Genomic DNA, 21,036 nt, shown 5'->3' on the forward strand with positions numbered 1-21,036 from the left:
TGGCCAGCCTGGGTGAGGGGCTGATGGGTGTTTGCAGGCTGGTCACACCCCCTTCAGGGTGGGGGTCCCCACTGGGGTGCCTGGCCAGTCTGGGTGAGGGGCTGAGGGCTGTTTTCAGGCTGGCCAAGCCCCCCGGCGACAGAAGCTCCCAGCCTCTGCTTTTTTTCTTTTTTTTTATTCTGGGATTTATTTACCTTCTATAATTGAAACTTTGTTGCCTTCAGTGGAGCTCAGAGCCAGCCGCAACAGGCGGGAAGCTTGGCTTCCTCCATCAGTGGAGCAACCAAGCCTCCTGCTCGCTCCAACTCCATGGCCACGGCTGGCTGAAAGCAGGTATCTGGGGTTTATTTACCTTCTATAATTGAAACTTTGCTGCTTTGAGTGGGGCTCAGAGCCGCCGACGCAGGCGGGAAGCTTCCTCCATCATTGGGGCAACCAAGCCGCCTGCTTGCTCCAGCTCCATGGCTACCGGCCGCCTTCTTGGTTGGGTTAATTTGCATATAGTCGCTCTGATTGGATGGTGGGCATGGCTTAAGGCATAGCAAAGGTATGGTCGATTTGCATGTTTGTCTTTATTAGTGTAGATTCCTTTATTTCTGTTTCCAATGTTCTATAGTTTTCTGAATACAGGTCTTTTACCTCCTTGGTTAAGTTTATTACAAAGTATCTTAATTTTTTTTTTATTGTTGCAATGGTAAATGGGATTGTTTGTTTAGTTTCTCTTTCTGATAGTTCATTTTTGGTATATAAAAATGCCATAAATTACTGGGTGTTAATTTTGTATCCTACTACATTGCCAAATGCATTTATTAAATCCAGTAGGGTTTTTTTTTTGGTGTGTGGAGTCTTTAAGGTTTACTATATACAATACTATGTCATGTGCAGATAATGAGAGTTTTACTTCCTCTTTTTCAATTTGGATGCCTTTTATTTATTGTCTGTTTACTGTAGTAGCACTTCTAGTGTTATGTTGAAAAGAGTGGTGAAAGCGGACATCCCTGTCTTGTTCCTGTTCTTAGGGAAAATGCTTTTAGTTTTTGCCCATTGAGTATGATATTGGCTGTACATTTGTCATATAAGGCCTTTATTATGTTGAGATATGATCCCTCTGTTCCCACTTTGCTGAGAATTTTTATTAAAAATGGGGGTTGGATTTTGTCAAATGCTTTTTCTGCATCTATTGATATGATCATGTGATTTTTTACTTTCAGTTGGTTTATGTATCATGTGAAATGCTCCCATCATTTCCTGACACTCCTTGGTTCAGGAAGGTGAGGGTGGGGGCTTTGTTTTGTGTGTGAATATTGTACCAGCCTTGCATCCCTGGAATAAATCCCACTTGTTCATGGTGTATGATCTTTTTTAAAAAATATATATATTTTATTGATTTTTCACAGAGAGGAAGAGAAAGGGACAGAAAGTTAGAAACATCGATGAGAGAGAAACATCGATCAGCTGCCTCTTGCACACCTCCTACTGGGGATGTGCCCGCAACCAAGGTACATGCCCTTGGCCAGAATCGAACCTGGGACCTTTCAGTCCGCAGGCCGACGCTCTATCCACTGAGCCAAACCGGTCAGAGCAGTGTATAATCTTTTTAATGTATTGCTGGATCCGGTATTTTATGGAGGATTTTAGCATCTGTGATCATCAGGGATATTGGCCAGTAGTTCTCTTTCTTTGCATTGTCTTTACCTGGATTTGGAATTAGGATAATGCTGGCCTCATACAAAGGGTTTGGAAGTGTTCTTTCCTCTTGGATTTTTTTTGGAATAGTTTGAGAAGAATAGGTGTTAGTTGTTCTTTAAAGGTTTGGTAAAACTCCACTCAGAGGCCATCCAGACAAGGGCTTTTTGTTTGCTGGGGATTTTTTATTATTGCTTCCATCTCTTCAGTTATTGGCCTGCTCAGGTTTCCTGATTCTTCCTCATTCAGTTTTAGAAGATGGTATTTTTCTAGGAATTTGTCCTAGGTTGTTTCTTTTCTTTTTTTTAAATATATTTTATTGATTTTTTACAGAGAGGAAGGGAGAGGGATAGAGAGTTAGAAACATCAATGAGAGAGAAACATTGATCAGCTGCCTCTTGCACACCTCCTACTGGGGATGTGCCCGCAACCAAGGTACATGCTCTTGACCGGAATCAAACCTGGGACCTTTCAGTCCGCAGACCGATGCTCTATCCATGGAGCCATACTGGTTAGGGCTAGATTGTTTCTTTATTGTCTCTTGTGATGACCTACATTTGGAAATTTATTTTGACATCTCAACATTGTCCAGCTTGTTAGCATATAGTTGTTCATATTATTTTCTTACAATCCTCTGTATTTCTATGGTGTCCATTGTTACTTCACTGCTTTCCTTTCTGATTTTATTTATTTGGGTCCTCCCTCTTTGTTTCTTGATGAGTCTGCCTAAAGGGTAATCAATCTTGTTTATTTTTCAAAGAATCAGCTCTTGGTTTCATTTATCTTTTGCATTGTTTTTTAGTCTCTATGTCATTTATTTCTGCTCTAATCTTTATTATTTCCTTACTTCTGCTTACTCTGGGCTTCTCTTGTTGTTTTCTTTCCAATTCTTTAAGTAGTAGGTTAAATAGCTTATTTATTTTTCTTGTTTCTTGAGGTAGGCCTGTAGTGCTATAAACGTCCCTCTCAGAATTGCTTTTGCTATATTCATAAGATTTTGGGTTGTTGTGTGTTCATTTTCATTTGTTTTCAGGAATTTTTTAATTTCTTCCCTGATCTCACTGATAACCCATTCATTTTATAACACTATAGGCCTGGTGCACAAAATTCATGCAAGAATAGGCCTTCCTTCCCCTAGTTGCCACCACCGGCTTCCGTCTGGTACCCGAGACCCGGGCTTCCCTCCGGCCACCAGTAGGCACCTGGGATCCAGGCTTCCCTCACACCCCTGGCTTTGTCCAGAAAGACATCCAGTCTAATTAGCATATTATGCTTTTATTATTATAGATGCTATTTAGCCTCCACGTACTTGAATGGGTTTTTTTGTTTTTGTTTTGTTTTGGTGTGTTGTTGTTTTTTTTTTGGGGGGGGGGTGTTTGCTTGTTTTTTGGTTTAAAACAATACAAATTTATTATGTTATAGTTCTGAAGGTCAGAAGTCCAAGCTACAGGGCTAAAATCAAGATGTCAGCAGGGCTGGTTCCTTCTGGAAGCTCTAGGGCAGAATGTTTCCTTGCCTTTGAAACTTCTAAAGGCTGCCTGCATTCCTTGATTCATGGCCTCCTCCTCCATCTTCAAAGCCAACACTGTAGTCACACCTTTACTGGCTATGCTCCCATCATTTCCTGACACTTCTTTTTTAAAAATTATTGTTTAAAGTATTACATATGTCCCCTTTTTCCCCCCACTGACCCCCTCCAGCCCGCCCCTTTAGTACCCTATTGTCTGTGTCCATGGGGTATGCATATATGCATTCAAGGTCTTTGATTGATTACCTCCCATCTACCCACCCTCCCCGCCTTCCTGCCAATATTCTGCACTCTGTTCCATGCTTCCATGTCTCTGGACCCACTCTGTTCATCAGTTTATTTTGTTACTTAGATTCCACATATGAGTATGATCATGTGATACTGGTCTTTCTCTGACTGACTTATTTCACCTAGCATGATACTCTCCAGGTCTCTCCATGCTGTCTCAAAGGGTAAGAGATTCTTCCTTTTTACTGCTGCAAAGTATTCCATGGTATAAATTTTCCAAGCTTTTTTATCCACTCATCCACTTGGGCTGTTTCCAGATCTTAGCTATTGTAGGTTGTGCTGCTATAAACATAGGAGTGCATACATTCTTTCTGATTGGTGTTTCGGTTTCTTAGGATATATTCCTACAAGTGGGATCACTGGGTCAAAAGGCAGATCCATATTTATTTTTTGAGGAAACTCCATACTGTTTTCCTTAATGGTTGCACCAGTCTGCATTCCCGCCAACAATGTACTTGGGTTCCCTTTTCTCTACATCCTCACCAGCACTTATTGTTTGTTGATTTGTTGATGGTAGCCATTCTGACAGGTGTGAGATGGTACCTCATTTCATTTTGATTTGCATCTCTTGGATGATTAGTGAATTTGAGCATTTTTTCATATGTCTCTTGGCCATCTGTATGTCCTCTTTGGAGAAGTGTCTATTTAAGTCCTTTGCCCATTTTTAAATTGGGTTGTCTTCTTTTTGTTAAGTTGTAGGAGTTCCTTTTATATTTTGTTTGTTTTGTTGTGTTTGTGTTTTTTTGAGAATATATTTGCATTTTATTTTTTTATTGTCTAAAGTATTACAAATAGTAGTACATATGTCTCCTTTTTTCCCCCCATTTACCTCCTCCCGGCCTCCCCTACCCCCTGGCACATGCCCTCACTCCCCCTCCACCTGCCAATGTCTTCTGTCCATTGGTTATGCTTATATGCATGCAGACAAGTCCTTCAGTTGGTCTCTTATTCCCCCCCCCCAACCCTCCCCTTATATTTTGGATATTAACCCTTTATCAGATGTATCATTGCCAAATATGTTCTCTCATACAGTGGGCTCTCTTTTCATTTTATTGATGGTTTCTTTTGCTGTGTAGTTTATGAGAAATCAGGTGTCAGCTTTATGGAAGCTCTTTTGTAGGTAACAATTTCCTTTTCTCTTGCTGCCTTTAAGATTCTTTGTCTCTAATTTTTGGCATTTTAATGATGATGTGTCTGGGCATCGGCCTGTTTGGGATCTTTTTGCTTGAGACTCTCTGTGCCTCATGAACTTGTGTGATTTTTTCCTTTACCTGGTTAGGGAAATTTTCTGCCATTATTTTTTTTTTCAGGTTTTAAAACTTTTTATTTGCATATTAAAAAAATTGTGCATTCCAATAATTAAAATCATTTGAACAAAAAAAAAATGGCACTCTGATTAAACTGCATTTTACAGCCCGCAGGACCCCTTGGACCAGCTTGGTTTTAACTCTAGATTTCACCCTCGTCCCACCCAGCTCCTTCCTTCACCAACATGCAAGTTGTCCCCCTTCCCCGCCAGCCAGCCAGGCAGATGGGAGCGGCAGGTGCGGCCTTCGTTGTCAGTAGTTCTGATGTGAAAAGGGGCAGCACAGTCACTTAAACTGATCCAACCTCTTTGCCTCTTACAAAGTTAAACAGCTAAAAGAAGTAAAATAAGAAGGCAATGCTTGTGGAATGTACAGTGCATATTGGCGGCACGTGCCTCATTACGATTTGCCTGCTTGCTTCTCCTGTTCAATCGTTTCTTTTGAAGGCAGTGGATTTTTCTCTCGCGTTTCTGTCTTCTTCAGTTTCGACTTATCGAATTTCTCAATCTCAGCCATATCGGGTTTATCAGACATGGTTGGAGAGGAAGCCGAGCGAGGTGCGTGAACGAGAGAAGTCGATCTGCTCACGGACAGCCGCCGAGTGACTGCCATTATTTCTTCAAACACATTCCCTCTCCCTTTCTCCCTCTTCTGGCACACCTGCTATTCTAATATTGTTGTTTCACATTGTCTCACAGTTCCCTTAAACTGTCCTCCTATTTTTTCCATTGTTTTTCCTTTTGGTTTTCTGATTAATTTTTCCAACCTTGTCTTCTAATTCACTGATTCGATCCTCAGCTTCCCCTAATCTGCTGTATATTCCTTTCAATGTGTTCTTTATTTGTGCTATCTCATTCTTTATTTCTGTTTTCATAGGTACTATATCTTTTCTCATGCTGTTGAGCATCTTTACCATTATTATTCTGAACAATATATCAGAAAAATTTCTTATCTTCATTTATCTCTTCCTTTGGAGAATTCTCATTCTTTCATTTGGGGGCTTTGTATTTCCTCATTTTGGCTGCCTGTTTGGTTTTCTGATTATGTATTAGGTAGAACTGCTACGCCTCTCAATCTTTAGTGTCAAATGCTGTTTCTGGCTAATTAGATCAGGCAAAGCCTCCAGAGACCACCTCTGTCTCCAGACTGATAGGATTCTGTCTTGAATTATCCACAAGTATGGAGACAGTTTTTAAAACAAGGTGGGACAATTGCTTCTGCCTGGAGGCTGTTATTCTCAGTCTGCTAATGGGCCTCAGATACTCCACACCATCAGCCTTCTGAGCTCTAACCCCAGAGTCCCTTCAGACAGTCCCAGTCCACTTTGCCCTCCCTCTGCTGGAGCACAAGGTGAGTGGCTCCACAGGGAATTTTGTGCATTGGCCCTTTAAGACAGTGCCTGAATTTCCAGCTGTCTTTTCCTGGCAGACAGCAACCCTGCTGCATTTCACAGCCAGATGTTACGTGGGTACCCTTCTCAGTTCTGGTGCTCTCTGCTGGGGGGCCCAGCTTGTGCAGCATCCACTTACCCTCTTACTTTTTGTGCCTCCCAAGACACACAGCCTTGTCATATCTTTCATCAATGGCTTCTTTATAGATGGTGTTTTCTCTAACACATTACATCCTGTTGAAAGGTAGCATCTGACTCCCCCTTAGTGCCCAGCACAGAGTGTCTCCCATGAAATGCTCAATGATATGTGCCTTGGTTCTTTTATGATCTTTACCAATGACTGCACAATATACTATAATCACATCTGAGTAGCCCATAGCTAATGAAGCTATACTAACTTTCCAGGCATCAGTGACCTTCAATGACATGCACGTAACCTCTATTCAGGAACAAAGAGGGCAGCTGTACTTACCCAGAGGACCCTGTACTGAGAAGTGATCCTGAAGTCCTTCAGGCTTCTCATCTCACAGGATAAAGCCTCTCCTCTTCTCTATATGGGGACCTGAAGCTTCCTTCATTCTGTCCTTTCTCTCAAACAGCTCTGTAGGGCACCCTCCCTTCCTGTAGCCCTGCTGTGTTCTTGTCTCACTTTCTCCTATCTGGCACTTTGTCTCCTCAGAGCATTTTGAGTAATAAGTATATTCTCCTCAAAATGGCTCGAAGACCAAGGAGAATTTATTGGAAGGAAATGAAATTGTCTTGAAAGAACCCCACAAAAAGTGAAACAATAAGTAGATAAAAGTGATAGATGATTAGGAGGACCCACTAGATGTGACATTTCAGGCCAGAATGAAGCAGCAGCCATGTGAAGATGATAATGATGAAAATAGTTAATACTCATTGAATGCTTTTAAGAAGCCACGCATTATAAGCATTTTACACCAACTAACTCATTTAATCTTCATAATAATCCTGTGAAATAGTTGTTATCACCATTTTACAGATGGGAAACTGAGGCATGGTGCAGTGAAGTAATATGTCCAACATCATACAAAGCCATTATACATGCAACTTGGAAATACACCCAGATAACATGGCTCCAGAGCCTATGTTCTCCACACACACATAGACATGTATATGTACACACATTTTTGAGCTCTTGAAGGGTATGGAGTGTGCCTTATTTATCTGCCCCATAGTTGATGCTCAAGAAATGGCTAACAGACATAACTGAGCATGATTCTGTATCAGTGACCATAACATCGTTATGATCTCAGCCTTATCTTTTACCATAACAAGTTAATGTACTCATTGTTTTCTAAAAACCTTCTCTATTTTTATTTAAAACTCTGGCTTTCTTCTCCTAGTTCAGTATCACTGTAAAAGCATTTTAAATCAAAAATTGTAGATCATTACCATGTGTATGCTTATGTTTTTTATTTCTTAATCTTTATTGTTGAAAGTATTATAGATGTCCCCCTTTTCCCCCTATAACCCCCTCTACCCTGCTCCCAGCTTCTGGCTCCTCCCCAGGCTTTACCTGCATTATTGTCTGTCCTTGGGCTATGCATCTATGCATATAACTTCATTGGTTAATCTCTTCCCACCCCATTTCCTTCTGAAATACACCAGTCTGTTGTATGCATCTTTTGAAATGACAATGTATGGGTATCTGGATGAATTCTCTCATAAAATAACAAAATGACATAAAATTATGTGTAGTGAAGGCAAATAAACCTGGGGAATTAAAAGGACTACTTCATTTGTGCAGTACCAGTGCTTAAGAGAGCAGAGATAGAGAATAGGAGAAACAGAAAGTTACTGGCATTATCCCACAACTATATATTATGTAGTGGCTAGTCTACCCATAATTACAACATTTCTTTATCTTTGATACCATGCCATGCTTCCTTCATTATCCCTCAAAGATCCTTCAACATTCCCTAGAATTTCAAAATCTCATGACTAAAAATCAAAGGAAATATAAGTCTCTGCTTAAGATTAAAAATTCTCCATCTCATTCCAAACCCCTCTATTGAGAATTGCTAAGGAATGTGCCTTGGTTTTCAGTTAAAGTAGCACATGTACTAGAGTAGTATTTTATCTAAAGTCTGAAACCCTATCACACACTCCACATCGGAATTATTATATCAGGATATACCATTCTGGTTTAAAATAATTTATTACAATTATCAGATGCCATAGAGAACATAATCTGAAATATAACTACATAAACTGCCCTTTAGTTCCAACAGTGTCCACACAATCCTAACCATTGATCTATGTTACCTTTCCAGTCACAAGATAGGAAACCATGGGAGACAGGAAACTTACTTATGGGGATAAGTAAGACTATTCCATCTCTTATATAATTCTTATATAAGACTAGAGGCCCGGTACACGAAATTCGTGCACTGGAGGATGGGTGTCCCTCGGCCCAGCCTACACCCTCTCCAATCTAGGACCCCTTGGGGGATGTCCGACGGCCAGTTTAGGCCCAATCCCTGGGAGTCGGACATCCCTCTCACAATCCGGGACTGCTGGCTCCCAACCTCTCACCTGCCTGCCTGCCTGATTTCCCCTAACCACTTCTGCCTGCCAGCCTGATCACCCCCTAACCACTCCCCTGCCAGCCTGATCGACACCTACTGCTCCCCTGCCAGCCCGGTCCCCCCCAACTGCCCTCCCCTGCAGGCCCGGTCGCCCACAAATACCCTCCCTTGCTAGCCATCTTGTGGCTGTGGGCGCCAACATCTTTGAGGGCATGGCAGTCAATTAGCATATTCCCTCCTTATTGGCTGTGGGCGCCACCATCTTTGAGGGCGTGGCAGTCAATGAGCATATTCCCTCCTTATTGGCTGTGGGCACCACCATCTTTGAGGGCAGGGCAGTCAATTAGCATATTCCCTCCTCATTGGCTGTGGGCGCCGCCATCTTTTGTGATGGTGTGAGGGTCAATTAGCATATTCCCTCTTTATTAGATAGGATATTTGAAGCCATGCTCCTTATAAACCGTAATTATCAAGGTTCATTGTAGGAAACAAAAACTCTCATTTCAAGACATATATTACAGAAAATTAATGCTTTCAAAATTGGCAGGTAGGCTGGAGAAGTAATGGAGACAGCCCTGGACTATTAATTTCAAGATAAACCTCTAAAACTATGATTCAGGGAGGGATAAATGACTGCTGCTATTACTAGTGATGCTGCCAACAGTAATAGCCCAAAACCATAAAATCTGAAACTAGACACTGGATCACAGGTGTCTACCTGCAGCAAATACAACAGAACTTGCTGGTCTGCTTTGCCTACAATGACCCCCAGACTGTGTGTGCTTGCAGTTTCATACTTAGTCCTCATCCTTTAGGATTCTAATTAAAAAGCATATCCAGCACAGCCAGTGTGGCTCAGTGATTGAGCATCGACCCATGAACCAGGAAGTCATGGTTCAATTCCCGGTCAGGGCACATGCCTGGGTTGTGGGCTCAATCCCCATTAGGGGCCTTGCAGGAGGTAGCAGATCAATGATTCTCTCTCATTATTGATGTTTCTATCTCTCCCTCTCCCTTCCTCTCTCTGAAATTAATAAAAATATGAATTTTTAAAAGCATGCTCTGATCCCTCATAGTATGCTGTTTCTTGATTATGTTCTTACAAGTACTTGTTAAAAATTTAAATGTGTGAATTAATCCAGTGGAAAAGGACTATGAAATGTCCTTACCAAAAATGAAATTCTTAGCACAGAGATTAGGCAGTTTTTCTTTTTTAACATATATATTTTATTGATTTCAGAAAGGGAGAGGAAGAGATAGAAACATCAATGATGAGAGAGAATCATTGATCAGCTGCCTCCTGCATGCCCCCTATTGGGGATTGAGCCTGCAATCCAGGCATATGCCCTGACTGGGAATCGAACCATGACCTCCTGGCTCACAGGTTGACACTCACTGAGCAACACTGGCCGGGCCAGTTTTTCTTTAGGTTTGCTAGTCTCCCACTAAAGGGTGTTGTCAGTCTGATCTTAATTCATCAAGAGGAAAGTAGTAGAAAGTTTTACAAGACATATCAGTGTCACTGTGAGTTTAATATATACAACTGGTTTTATTAGAGACTAAGAATTTCATTCATACCACTTTTTACTTCTTTTGCAAATTTAATTTTCATCTTTATAACATTTACTCAATCCACTGAGTAACTAAATATCTTCCCATGCCCATTAACCAAAGATAATTTCTATGTAGAACTTAAGTAAAATTGCAAGCTACTGCTATAAGAAATGCATATTTATTTATAATATGCTTGTTTGCTCTCCTGTAAAACTGTTTACAAATGGCATCATTGCAAAGATTTACACATAATTCCTACATCCTTCAGGTTGTTCTAGCATTAGTACACAGGTTGTTCCAAACATTCCATGTCTAAGAAAATAAGAGCTCTTAGTGAACACTTTGCTACATTTCTTACATAAGCTTTGTCTGCAGTGTGAGTTCTTTGATGTAGCATGAGGGATGCACTTTAACTAAAGGACTTTCCACAAATTTATATTCATATTTTGTCTCTCTTGTACATGTTTGTACATATTTCATAAGAGATTTGTATTGCCAAGTCTTCCCCATATTTGTTATTACATATATAGAACAGTAAATACAGTGTGGGTTTACTTATTAAAAGATTAATACTGGCTAAAGGCATTCTCACATTTATTGCCTTCATATTGTCTCTCTTCAGTGTGAACTCTGGACAATGTGTCTTGTACCATTGCTAAAGACCTTCCTATAGTTATTATTCTCTTAAGACTTTTCTCCAATATAGATTTTCTGTTGCTCAATCAGGGAGGATCAATGGCTGAAATATATTATGAAAAACACTGCATTCATACAGTTTTTCTCATATATGATTTTTCACACGTATAGTGATTCAGATAGCCTAAAGGTTTTTCCACACTTAGGGCACTACTGAGTTTCTCTCCATTATGTATCCTCTGATGGGCAGTAAGATTTGAGCCTTTGCAAAAAGCTTTCCCACATTCATTACATTTATATGGCTTTTCTCCAGTATGAATTCTCTGATGTACAGTAAGATTTGAACTACAACTGAAGGTCTTCCCACATTTTATACATTCATAGGGTTTCTCTCCAGTATGAATTCTGTGATGTTGAAGCAGGGATGACCTATGACTGAAGGCTTTCCCACATATATTGCATTCATAAGGTTTCAATCTAATGTGATTTCTCAAATGCATATTCAGTGATTCAGGCTGGTTGAAGGATTTCCTGCATTTCTGACATTCAAAGGGTTTTTCTTCAGTATGAATACTCTTATGCTGAATAAGAAATGAGAGGCTACTAAAGACTTTCAGACATTTGTTGCATTCAAATTGTTTCTCTATAGTGTGAATTCTTTGATGTCGAGTAAGGTGTGAGCTACAGCAAAAGGCTTTTCTACATTCACTACATTCATAAGGTTTCTCTCCAGTATGAATTTTCTGATGGTGAATGAGAGATGACCTATGAATGAAGGCCTTCTCACATATTTGACACTCATAGAGTTTTTCTTGAGTATGAATTCTCAGATGCTCAATGAGATGTGAAACACGACTAAAAGACTTTCCACAGTTCATACATTCATATGGTTTCTCTCCAGTGTGAGTGCTTTGATGATTAGTAAGTGATGAGACATGGCTAAAGGCCTTCCCACAGTCAATACATTTGTAAGGTTTCTCACCACTATGGCTTATCTGATGGCGAGTAAGGGATGAGCCATGGCTAAAAGTCTTCCCACATTCACGACATTCATAAGGTTTCTCTCCTGTATGAATTCTCCAGTGGCGATTAAGAATTGATTGTTTGCCAAAGGCTTTCCCACATTCACTGCATGTATAGATTTTCTCTCTATTATAAGTCTGGTGAAGGGTACGAGATTTGCTCTGGCTGAAGGCTGCCACACTTCCATTAGAATTCAAAAGTTTCTTTCCACCATTGATATTCTCATTTTTTATAAATGACTTTTTCGGTAAGATCTTCTTAAATATATCATGTTTATGTGATTTCCCTTCAGCAGAAATTCTCTGTAGTTCAGAAAGAATAGACTTTAAATTTAAATAGAAAATGCTTCTAAATGTATTGTATTTATAAACACATTCCCCATTGGGATTTTCTCTAAAGGTGAATGTCACTGGTCTAAAATGTTCTACCTAATTTACATGCTTTCCCTCCAACTTCTCTATATATTCCAAGTCCTTGTTAAAATCTGAAAATTCACAACTTTATCATTTTTTCTATTATTACCGTTTGGGGTGAGTCCTCTTCATAAATATCCTCCTTCGCTGATAATTCTTTGTTTTCCCATCTTAATTTCCAATCTGCAATATATCAAGAAAGCAAAGCACTTCTTTTTACGTACTTCTTGGAAAGAAATTTCTATGATAGAAATAGAATTGGATAAAAAATAAAGTCCCACCCACTCGCCAGCTCGAAAACACATAACTCTGACAACTCTTATACATTCAATGATTTCTGAAAAAAGTTAAAGCAGAGCACAGAAAACACAGACAGCTCACAGAGGCAGGAACAGAGTACAATAAGGGGCAGGAGTTAATTAAGGGCAATCAATATCTTGGAAAAAATGAAACTGTCAAGCAGAATGTGCAGAAGGCATTCTGGAATCCAAGCCAATATTTTGTGCCTATATTTATGTGAAAGAACACATTCAATCTCAGAGCCTTGGTTCTAGAACCTTTAATCAATCTCAATTTGCTGTCAGATTAGTATGCTTAAAATGCAGAATTTATAGTGTTGCATTAAACAGTTACAATGACAACAAAATAATCTAAACATACTTTACAGCTCACAAAAATTTAGGCTTTTGTGAGTTTATGTAGTATCTATGTAAAATCATAATTTTCTTGGACATTAGAAAATATTGTTCTTAGAAACTTTCTTATATGTTCTTTATTTCCTCTAACACTTATTTATGTTCATATTTGATCTCTGAAGTTCAGCCTTAGCGGAAAAGTGATTTTCTATCCAACTGACAGCTTTTCTTAACCTAAAACCATCAGTTTATTTTCCCTTAAGTGGATTTAAAAAGAATAATTTGCCTCCACTTTAAAATTTTTATTTATTTAATTTATTATTATTTTAATATATTTTTATTGATTTCAGAGGGAGAGGGAGAGATAGAAACATCCATGATGAGAGAGAATCATTGATCAGCTGCCTCTTGCACACCCCACACTGGGGATCGAGCCCACAACCCGGGAATCGAACTGTGACCTCCTGGTTCATAGATTGACGCTCAAACACTGAGCCATGATGGTCAGGAAAAAACCTCCACTTTTGATTAGATGATATGAATAATACAGAAAGATAATTTTGGATGGAGAAATGGTTATTCTGAAATCTAAGCTTAAGGATCCCTCAATTTTGTTATATTTGGGAATCTCTGAAGACAGTCTCCCTAAGATTTCCTAAAATGCCTGCCCCCCCCCCCCGCCCACTTTCTACAAGCATCTTTAACAAAGACCTCTTTTGCCTGATTCACCATGATTTACCTGGAAACATACCTTTTCTCAGTTTTTTCTCCACCATCCAAGGTTCTTTCCCATCCTCCAATAAAGTGATCACATATGGCTTAGGTATCGAAAGACCTGCTTACAGGAAAAATATAGAATTTGTTTAAGCTGTGGTCCTCATGGGGAGATGCCATCATCACAAAAGGGACCAAAGGACGGTTTAAAGAACGTTCCCTGAAAGGGAAGATAAGCTTCAGGCAGGATATAACAGAGCTTCACTTTCCTTGGGAACATAAAAGAAAAATTCAGCCATTTACTCAGGAAGATTTCCATCAATTCAGAGTGGAAAAAAAAAAAAATCTCCCCTGTTGATGTGGAGGTGGAAGTAAGCAAATTATAATATGCTTACCTAGAGAGACCAGGTTCTCATAATTCTGGACCATCACATCCTTGTATAAATCCCTCTGAACAGAATCTAGCCATCCCCACTCTTCATGAGAGAAGTCTATGGCCACATCACTAAATGTTACCTGAAATAGCAAACACATTTAGGCTCAATTATAACCCAGACCTCTTCTTGTCACTGGACAAAGGGTAAAGTTACCCTGGTTATAAAAGGGGACAAGATGCAGCAATTGTGACAGTAATTAGAAATCTGATATAAGTAAACTAATAATTGGGTAATTACATTCTTGGCATTGTTGTACAGTAAGGGCGAGACAAATTAAGAACTTTGCTTCAGGAGAGTTAATTTTTTCAAAGGGAATAGAGTTATAATTTTTTTTTTTAAATCAGCATTCAAAAAAAATCAGCATTCAACATTTAACAGCACATAGTCAAATTGTTTTTGTTGTCATTTTTTTAAAAATATACTTTTATTGATTTCAGAGAGAAGGGATAGGGAGAAAGAGATAGAAACATCAATGATAACAGATAATTATTGATGGGTTGCCTCCTGCATGCCCCTACTAAGGACTGAGCCTGTGCCCTAACCGGGAATCAAACTGTGACCTCCTGGTTCATAGGTTGACCCTTCAACCACTGAACCATGCTGGTTGGGCTCAAGTTGTGTTTTTTATAACTTACATGCTAGGTAAATAAAAATGTTAAGAGTAGACATATACATAACTAATTTATAAACAAACAAAAAACACTTATGGTATACTTAAACCTTATATTGATAATCAATCTGTAATTAAAATAATTTAAGATTCCTTGTACAACAAGACTGAAGGATGGTTTCATGCCATAGGTAGTCCTTGAATAGAACCTTAAAGTAAGGGTAAAGAATAACATTTCACGGAAAATATTATAAGGAAGTAGATTTCTTCTCAGAAACAGTGATCATTCATGGTGGTATTAAAATATCAAAACATTAGAAAAAGTTTAAATGTTTATTATGCTTACTGGTTAGTCAAATTATAACATATGCAAAAATGTATGTATTTAAAATGGCATTATTAATATCTTTCATTGGTAAAATAGACATTGTTTGGCCATGGTAAATTTTTCACTCCATAAGTGGTTGATTCAATATTCTATTACTGAGAACCAAGATGGTAGCATAAGTAAACACCAGTACTCGCCGCCTCCCACAACCACATCAAAATTACAACTAATTTTGTAAGCTGGCTGAATGGAAGTCCTACAACTAAAGAAGTAAATAAGAAAGCACGTTGAAACTGGTAGGAGGGACAGAGGCTCAGACTGGGCTTGTCAGGCACCCAGGGGGGCCATTTTTTTAACCCAGAAGGAGATTGTCCCTGCGGAGGCTGCTATGAGGAGCAAGAGGTCCCAGCCCCACACCAGACCACCCACCCAGGGCCCCAGAGCTGGAAAAAGAAGTCCCTGTAACTTTGGGCTGTAAAAACCAGTGGGCATTGGGGCTGAGAGATATGAAGGCTGCCCAAGACCCAGGTGTCCCTCTCAAAGGACCAGGCATGAACTTACTCGGACTTGTTTCCTCTGAGCTCCAGCGCCAGGAGACATTAGGGGACCCAGACACATATGGGGAGGAACTGAATTGTCTGGCATTGGGGCAGGAACTCGGGAGCGGCTTTCTATCAGTCAGAGGTGCTTGCAGAGGTCATTGTTCCTATGCCAAGACCTCCCCTGTCCCAGGGCTGACTGGAAACCATATCTGAGTCCCCATCAACCTGGAGCACACTGTTTGCCCTGCCCTAGTGATTCCCTGAGAGCCGGCCCCATCCAATTTGCAGCCCCACCCAAGCTGTTTGCAGCAGTTTTTCCATAAGAATGGCCTGTCCTGGCTCAGGCTTCACACTTTGCTAAAATCTCTTAAACAAGCTGCAGCTGGTGTCAGCGTGCCCCAAACCTATCCATAAAAGGTCCAAGACCCAGCACCAGCCTGCCTTGCTTCACAGCTGGGCCTCGCCTGGGCACTTCTAAACCTGATACAAATAGGAGAAATCTGCAGATCTTTCTGTAGTTCCTGCCGGATGGCCACAAGACAGTGGCTGACTTTGCATCTCCCTGGAGACCCAAGAACCTGTGCACCTGGTGGACAGCTTCAGACCATACCAGATTACAACTCTACACCTCAATAAGCAACACACTGAAGGAGCAGACTCAGTGAGCACCACCACCCTAATGAAGCAAGTCCTGCTCCACAGGGGTATTTCCTGCACAGCAGGTCTCCCACTATAGTCACAGCTGGTACTCATAGCCAATTGGTCTGAAGGTGAATTCCTCCCAGTGACACCAACAGCAATCAAGTCTCAACTACAACAAAACTGTGCACACAGTCCACAAAAGGGTGCATCTAGAGTGCCCAGCTCAGGAGACTGGAGAGGCTGAGCCACTGGGCTCTATGGGACACCTACTACACAAGGCCACTCTACCAACTCCAGGAAACATTACAGTTCTACCTAATACATAGAAACAAACATAGGGAAGCAGCCAAATTATTGAGATAAAGAAACACGTCACAAATGAAATAAATACTAGAAAGCAGAGTTCAAAACCATGGTTATAAGGTTACTCAAGGATTTTCATGAGATCTTCAAGAGACTTAGTGAGACTTTTAAGGATCTGGTGAGAATGCCAAAGACATGGAAAAGGACCAGTCAGAAATTAAGCATACACTACATGAAATAAAGAATAATTTACAGGGATTCAATAGTAAAGGATTCCGATAATCAAATAAATGATTTTAAATATGAGGAAGCAAAAAACACCAAATCAGAAGAGCAAAAAGATTCCAAAAATATGAAGATAGTGTAAGGAGCCTCTCAGACAACTTCAAGGGTACCAACATTCACGTTATGAGGTTGCCAGAAGGAGAAGAGAGCAAGATATTGAGAACATATTTAAAGAAATAATGACAGAAAACTTCCCCTACCTGGTGAAAGAAATAGACTTACAAGTCTAGGAAGCGCAGAGTCCCAAACAAGAGAAACCCAAAGAGGCCCACACCGAGACACATCATAATTAAAATGCCAAGGGTTAAAAGCAGCAAGAGAAAAGCTGTTAGTTACCTACCAGGGAGCGCCCATACGACTGTCAGCTGATTCCTCAACAGAAACTATGCAGGCCACAAGAGAGTGGCAAGAAATATACAAAGTGATGAGTAGCAAGAACCTACAACCAAGATTACTCTACCCAGCAAAGCTATCATTTAGAATTGAAGGTCAGATAAAGAGCTTCCCAGACAAGAAAATGCTAAAGGAGTTCATCACCACCAAACCAGTATTACATGGAATGTTGAAGGGTATTGTTTAAGAAAAGGAAGAAAAAAATAAAAAATATGAACAATAAAATGGCAATAAATCTATCAACAACTGAATCTAAAAATCAAAATAAATAAGAAGTAAATATACACTGGGTGGCCAGATTATTATGACCACCTGATGTTTGTAGGCAAATTAGCTATAATTTCGCACTGAAGTTGCTAGAGGGGCCAGACCATTATAAATAGGGAAGCAGGTTGTTGGACAGTCGAGCATTGGAAAAAAGTCATGTGGTCCGATGAATCATGTTTACAGTTGCATCATGCAGATGGCAGAGTGAGAATTTGGCGGAAACAGCATGAAAGCATGCACCCCACATGCATGAGTATTTCCATCACACTCAAGGTGCCAAAGAGCCACATGTGGCTCACGAGCCGCAGTTTGCCGACCACTGTACTAGTATGTTCACTAGTGACACTGGTCTTTGGTTTCAAAACGGGAATTGACCTTTGTCAGATGTTGGGGAAATAATTAAAAACCATTATCTACAAACAAGAGGAACTGTCAAGCAGAAAATCTTCTCTACAATGTAGAAAAGAAAGAGATAGGTTTATTATTGAATAAGCATTAAACCAGACTGTAATGCACTTCATAGGACATCACTAATGAGACTTTAAGGACAGAAAGAAATCTGACCCTTTTAAAAAGCCAGGTAGATACAACCAATATATACATGCTTTCAAAATAAATAACTTGTCCTCCATTTGCTACACATAGTTCATCCTACATTCACCTGGTAACTGATATAACCATCTGTGTTAATTGCCTTTACTCCAAAGAAAAATAAAACTTCTTTATCTTTATGACAAGCAGACAGAACTTGAAACCAGAAGCCTAGGCTAAACTCCCACAGACAGGTAGTTAAGGGTGCATCTTCCTTCATGTTTGTATTTCAAAGAGATGGGTCCAAAGCCCTAAGAAAGACTTTACTTCCTTGAAATATTGGCAGAGAGTATTAAGCTTTGAAAAAGATTTATAAGCATCTCAAGGGGACAAGGAAAGCATTTACAACGACAGGTTTTTCTCAAGGAAATATTCTAATCAAAGGAAGGGGTGGAACAACGTCTAAATAGCACAACATACCTAAGTATCGCTGCTGATCAAGTTCATCCTATCATGTTGATGGCGTATCCCGATGGAGATGGCTTCTTCCAACAAGACAATGCGCCATGCCACGGTGCTCGTATTGTGCAGGAGTGGTTTCAAGAACATGAGGGAGACTTTACCTTGCTTAGGTGGCCCCCACAATCACCAGATCTCAATCCAATTGAGCATTTGTGGGACGAAGTTAAAAGAGCCATCAGGCAGCTGGTTCCACAACCATCAAATCTCACAGAACTGGACAGTGCTATTCATCAGGCACGGTGTCAGATTCCTCGCATCACCTTTCAACATCTCGTGGAGTCAATGCCAAGAAGAATCACCGCAGTATTGAAGGCAAAAGGTGGCCCAATGAAGTACTGATGGGGTGGTCACATCGCGTGTGAGTCCTGGCCACTCAGTGTGTATTTATATATCCCATGTTCAAAGGCTGTTAAATCGCGTTGTTTACCCATATCTTCAGAAAAAAGTCACTTCTACTGTTGTGGTAAACAACCTGCTTCCCTAATTATAATGGTCTGGCCCCTCTAGCAACTTCAGCGCGAAATTATAGCTAATTTGCCTACAAACGCCAGGTGGTCATAATAATCTGGCCACTCAGTGTATATATTCTATTAATTTATTAGGATATTTTGCATGTACTAGTTACAGTGGTCGGCAAACTGCGGCTCTCGAGCCACATGCGGCTCCTTGGCCCCTTGAGTGTGGCTCTTCCACAAAATACGGACTTCTGCGCATGGGCCACGAAGTTTCAATCGCACTGTACATGGGCGCCCGCACGTGGTATTTTGTGGAAGAGCCACATTCAAGGGGCCGGAGCAGCGAAGCCTGACGGCTCCGGCCGGAGCCCGGCCAGAGCGAAGGACTGGGTCCCGGGTGCCAGAGGCAAACTGGTGCTAGCAGCCAAGGGAAGGGAAGGCCTATTGCACGAATTTCTTCGTGCAACAGGCCTCTAGTTTTATATAATAAGAGGATCATTGTGACAGCTGTATTGAGAGTCAAGGTCAGAAGCAGGGAATCCTGCTAGGAAGCTACTGCAATAATCAAGGTTGGCTTGGACCACGGTGGCAGTGGAGGTGGCAATGACGGGGTAACTAATGGTCAGATTCTGTATATATCCTGTACGTATATATTTTAGAACTAACTGAAGTGCCTGAATGTGAGTTATAAGAGAAAGGGGGGAATCAAAATGACTCCAAACATCTCTTGACTTAAATAACTGAAAGGACTTATATACCATTAATTGAGACCACATGATACAGCTTTAACAACCATAAAGCAAATAGCCTAAATTTCCAAATTTGAATTTTGAATTGTAATTTTTAAAAGTTTAGCCCTAGCCAGTTTGGCTCAGTGGATAGAGCATTGGCCGGAGGACTGAAGGGTCCCAGGTTTGATTCCAGTCAAGGGCATGTACCTCAGCTGCAGGCTCCATCCCCAGCCCTGGTTGGGGCACCTGTGGGAAGCAACCAATCACATCGCTGTTTCTCTATCTGTGTTTCTCCCCCTTCCTTCCACTCTCTCTAAAAATCAATGGGAAAATATTCACAGGTAAGGATTAACAACAACAACAACAAATGTTTGCTCAAGACTCTACAGAGGCTTCTAGCAGACAACTGGTAGAAAAGAGAAACTTAAAGAAGATAATACTTTGGAGTTTTTCAGGCTCCATCCTTTGCTACAGTGAAAGGAATCACAGATCCAGTCCCTAAATGGACTTTGTTAGGAGGGAACTGATAGGAGAAGGAAAGCAAACACTTAAGAGTCCTGATTAAAAGGTGCTTCGGGAAGATCTGAGGACTTACCTGGAACATGACTTGGCAATTTCCAGTAGTCAACACAGTTGTCTTTCCAGGCTCTTGTATAATTGGAGGGCACTGTCCTGAGATGGCAAATTAAGGACAGGAAAAAGCAGTCATGAAAAATCGGGACTATCTTGCAGCTCTGTGACACACCTGCGTGGAGAAACACAAGGGGAATCATTTTCTAGGGCTCCGACCTTATTTGAACTAACAGAGTATTCCTTGGCACGACGTAACTAAACCATTTACTAGGTTCCACCTGCAAGTAAATCAACTTTTATATTACCTAAGAGAGAAACTCATAAAACAACAGTAGTAAGCATGTTAAATATGAGCTGATTTAATCGTCACCACTCTGCACGGTGGGCATTCACATTATTCCAGATTTCTTTTTTTAAACGACTTGACAATTGAAAGGGCGATATTGAAACAACTGTTCAAGGTTACACAACCGGAAAAGTGTCAGCTACTGGATGACACAGAAACAAGTGCAGACGGCGTTTTCTTCCGTCGGTACTCCGTGCACTCGCTCGCCCATTTTCTTTTCACGAGCTCTACGAGGTGGGCGCCGCCTGACACCCCTTCCACACAGCAAGGCCCAGGGGCCCAGAGAGCTAAGGCCCTCGTGGGCTCACACCGCGGGGAGACGCTGGGAGCAGCAAGGGCTCGGGC

The 21,036-nt window shown here is 40.7% G+C and overlaps 1 protein-coding gene and 1 pseudogene across 7 annotated transcripts; both read right to left on the bottom strand.

Annotated features, from left to right (window-relative positions):
* Positions 1-4,812: 4,812 nt before the first annotated feature.
* On the bottom strand, positions 4,813-5,427 carry LOC102256165 (annotated as a pseudogene). The gene has a single exon (XR_001361324.1). The product of XR_001361324.1 is annotated as a thymosin beta-4 pseudogene (transcript).
* Positions 5,428-10,332: 4,905 nt separating this feature from the next.
* Positions 10,333-20,517, bottom strand: LOC102256459 (zinc finger protein 181-like). Of its 6 annotated transcripts, none has more exons than XM_014536602.1 (5): positions 20,368-20,517; positions 14,122-14,242; positions 13,764-13,847; positions 12,487-12,560; positions 10,333-12,266 (listed from the first exon to the last, which is right to left on the bottom strand). In XM_014536602.1, exons 1-5 carry the CDS (start codon positions 20,374-20,376, stop codon positions 11,073-11,075), a joined length of 1,482 nt encoding a protein of 493 aa, XP_014392088.1. In that variant the 5' UTR covers positions 20,377-20,517; the 3' UTR covers positions 10,333-11,072. The 6 variants fall into 6 exon arrangements, with proteins under 6 accessions (XP_014392088.1, XP_014392092.1, XP_014392091.1 ...); XM_014536606.1 differs by having other exon boundaries at positions 10,333-11,044; positions 12,487-12,547; positions 13,764-13,850; XM_014536605.1 differs by having other exon boundaries at positions 10,333-11,044; positions 13,764-13,850.
* Positions 20,518-21,036: the final 519 nt, after the last annotated feature.

This window comes from Myotis brandtii, unplaced genomic scaffold (genome assembly GCF_000412655.1).
Source record: "Myotis brandtii unplaced genomic scaffold, ASM41265v1 scaffold165, whole genome shotgun sequence".
Taxonomy (NCBI): domain Eukaryota; kingdom Metazoa; phylum Chordata; class Mammalia; order Chiroptera; family Vespertilionidae; genus Myotis; species Myotis brandtii.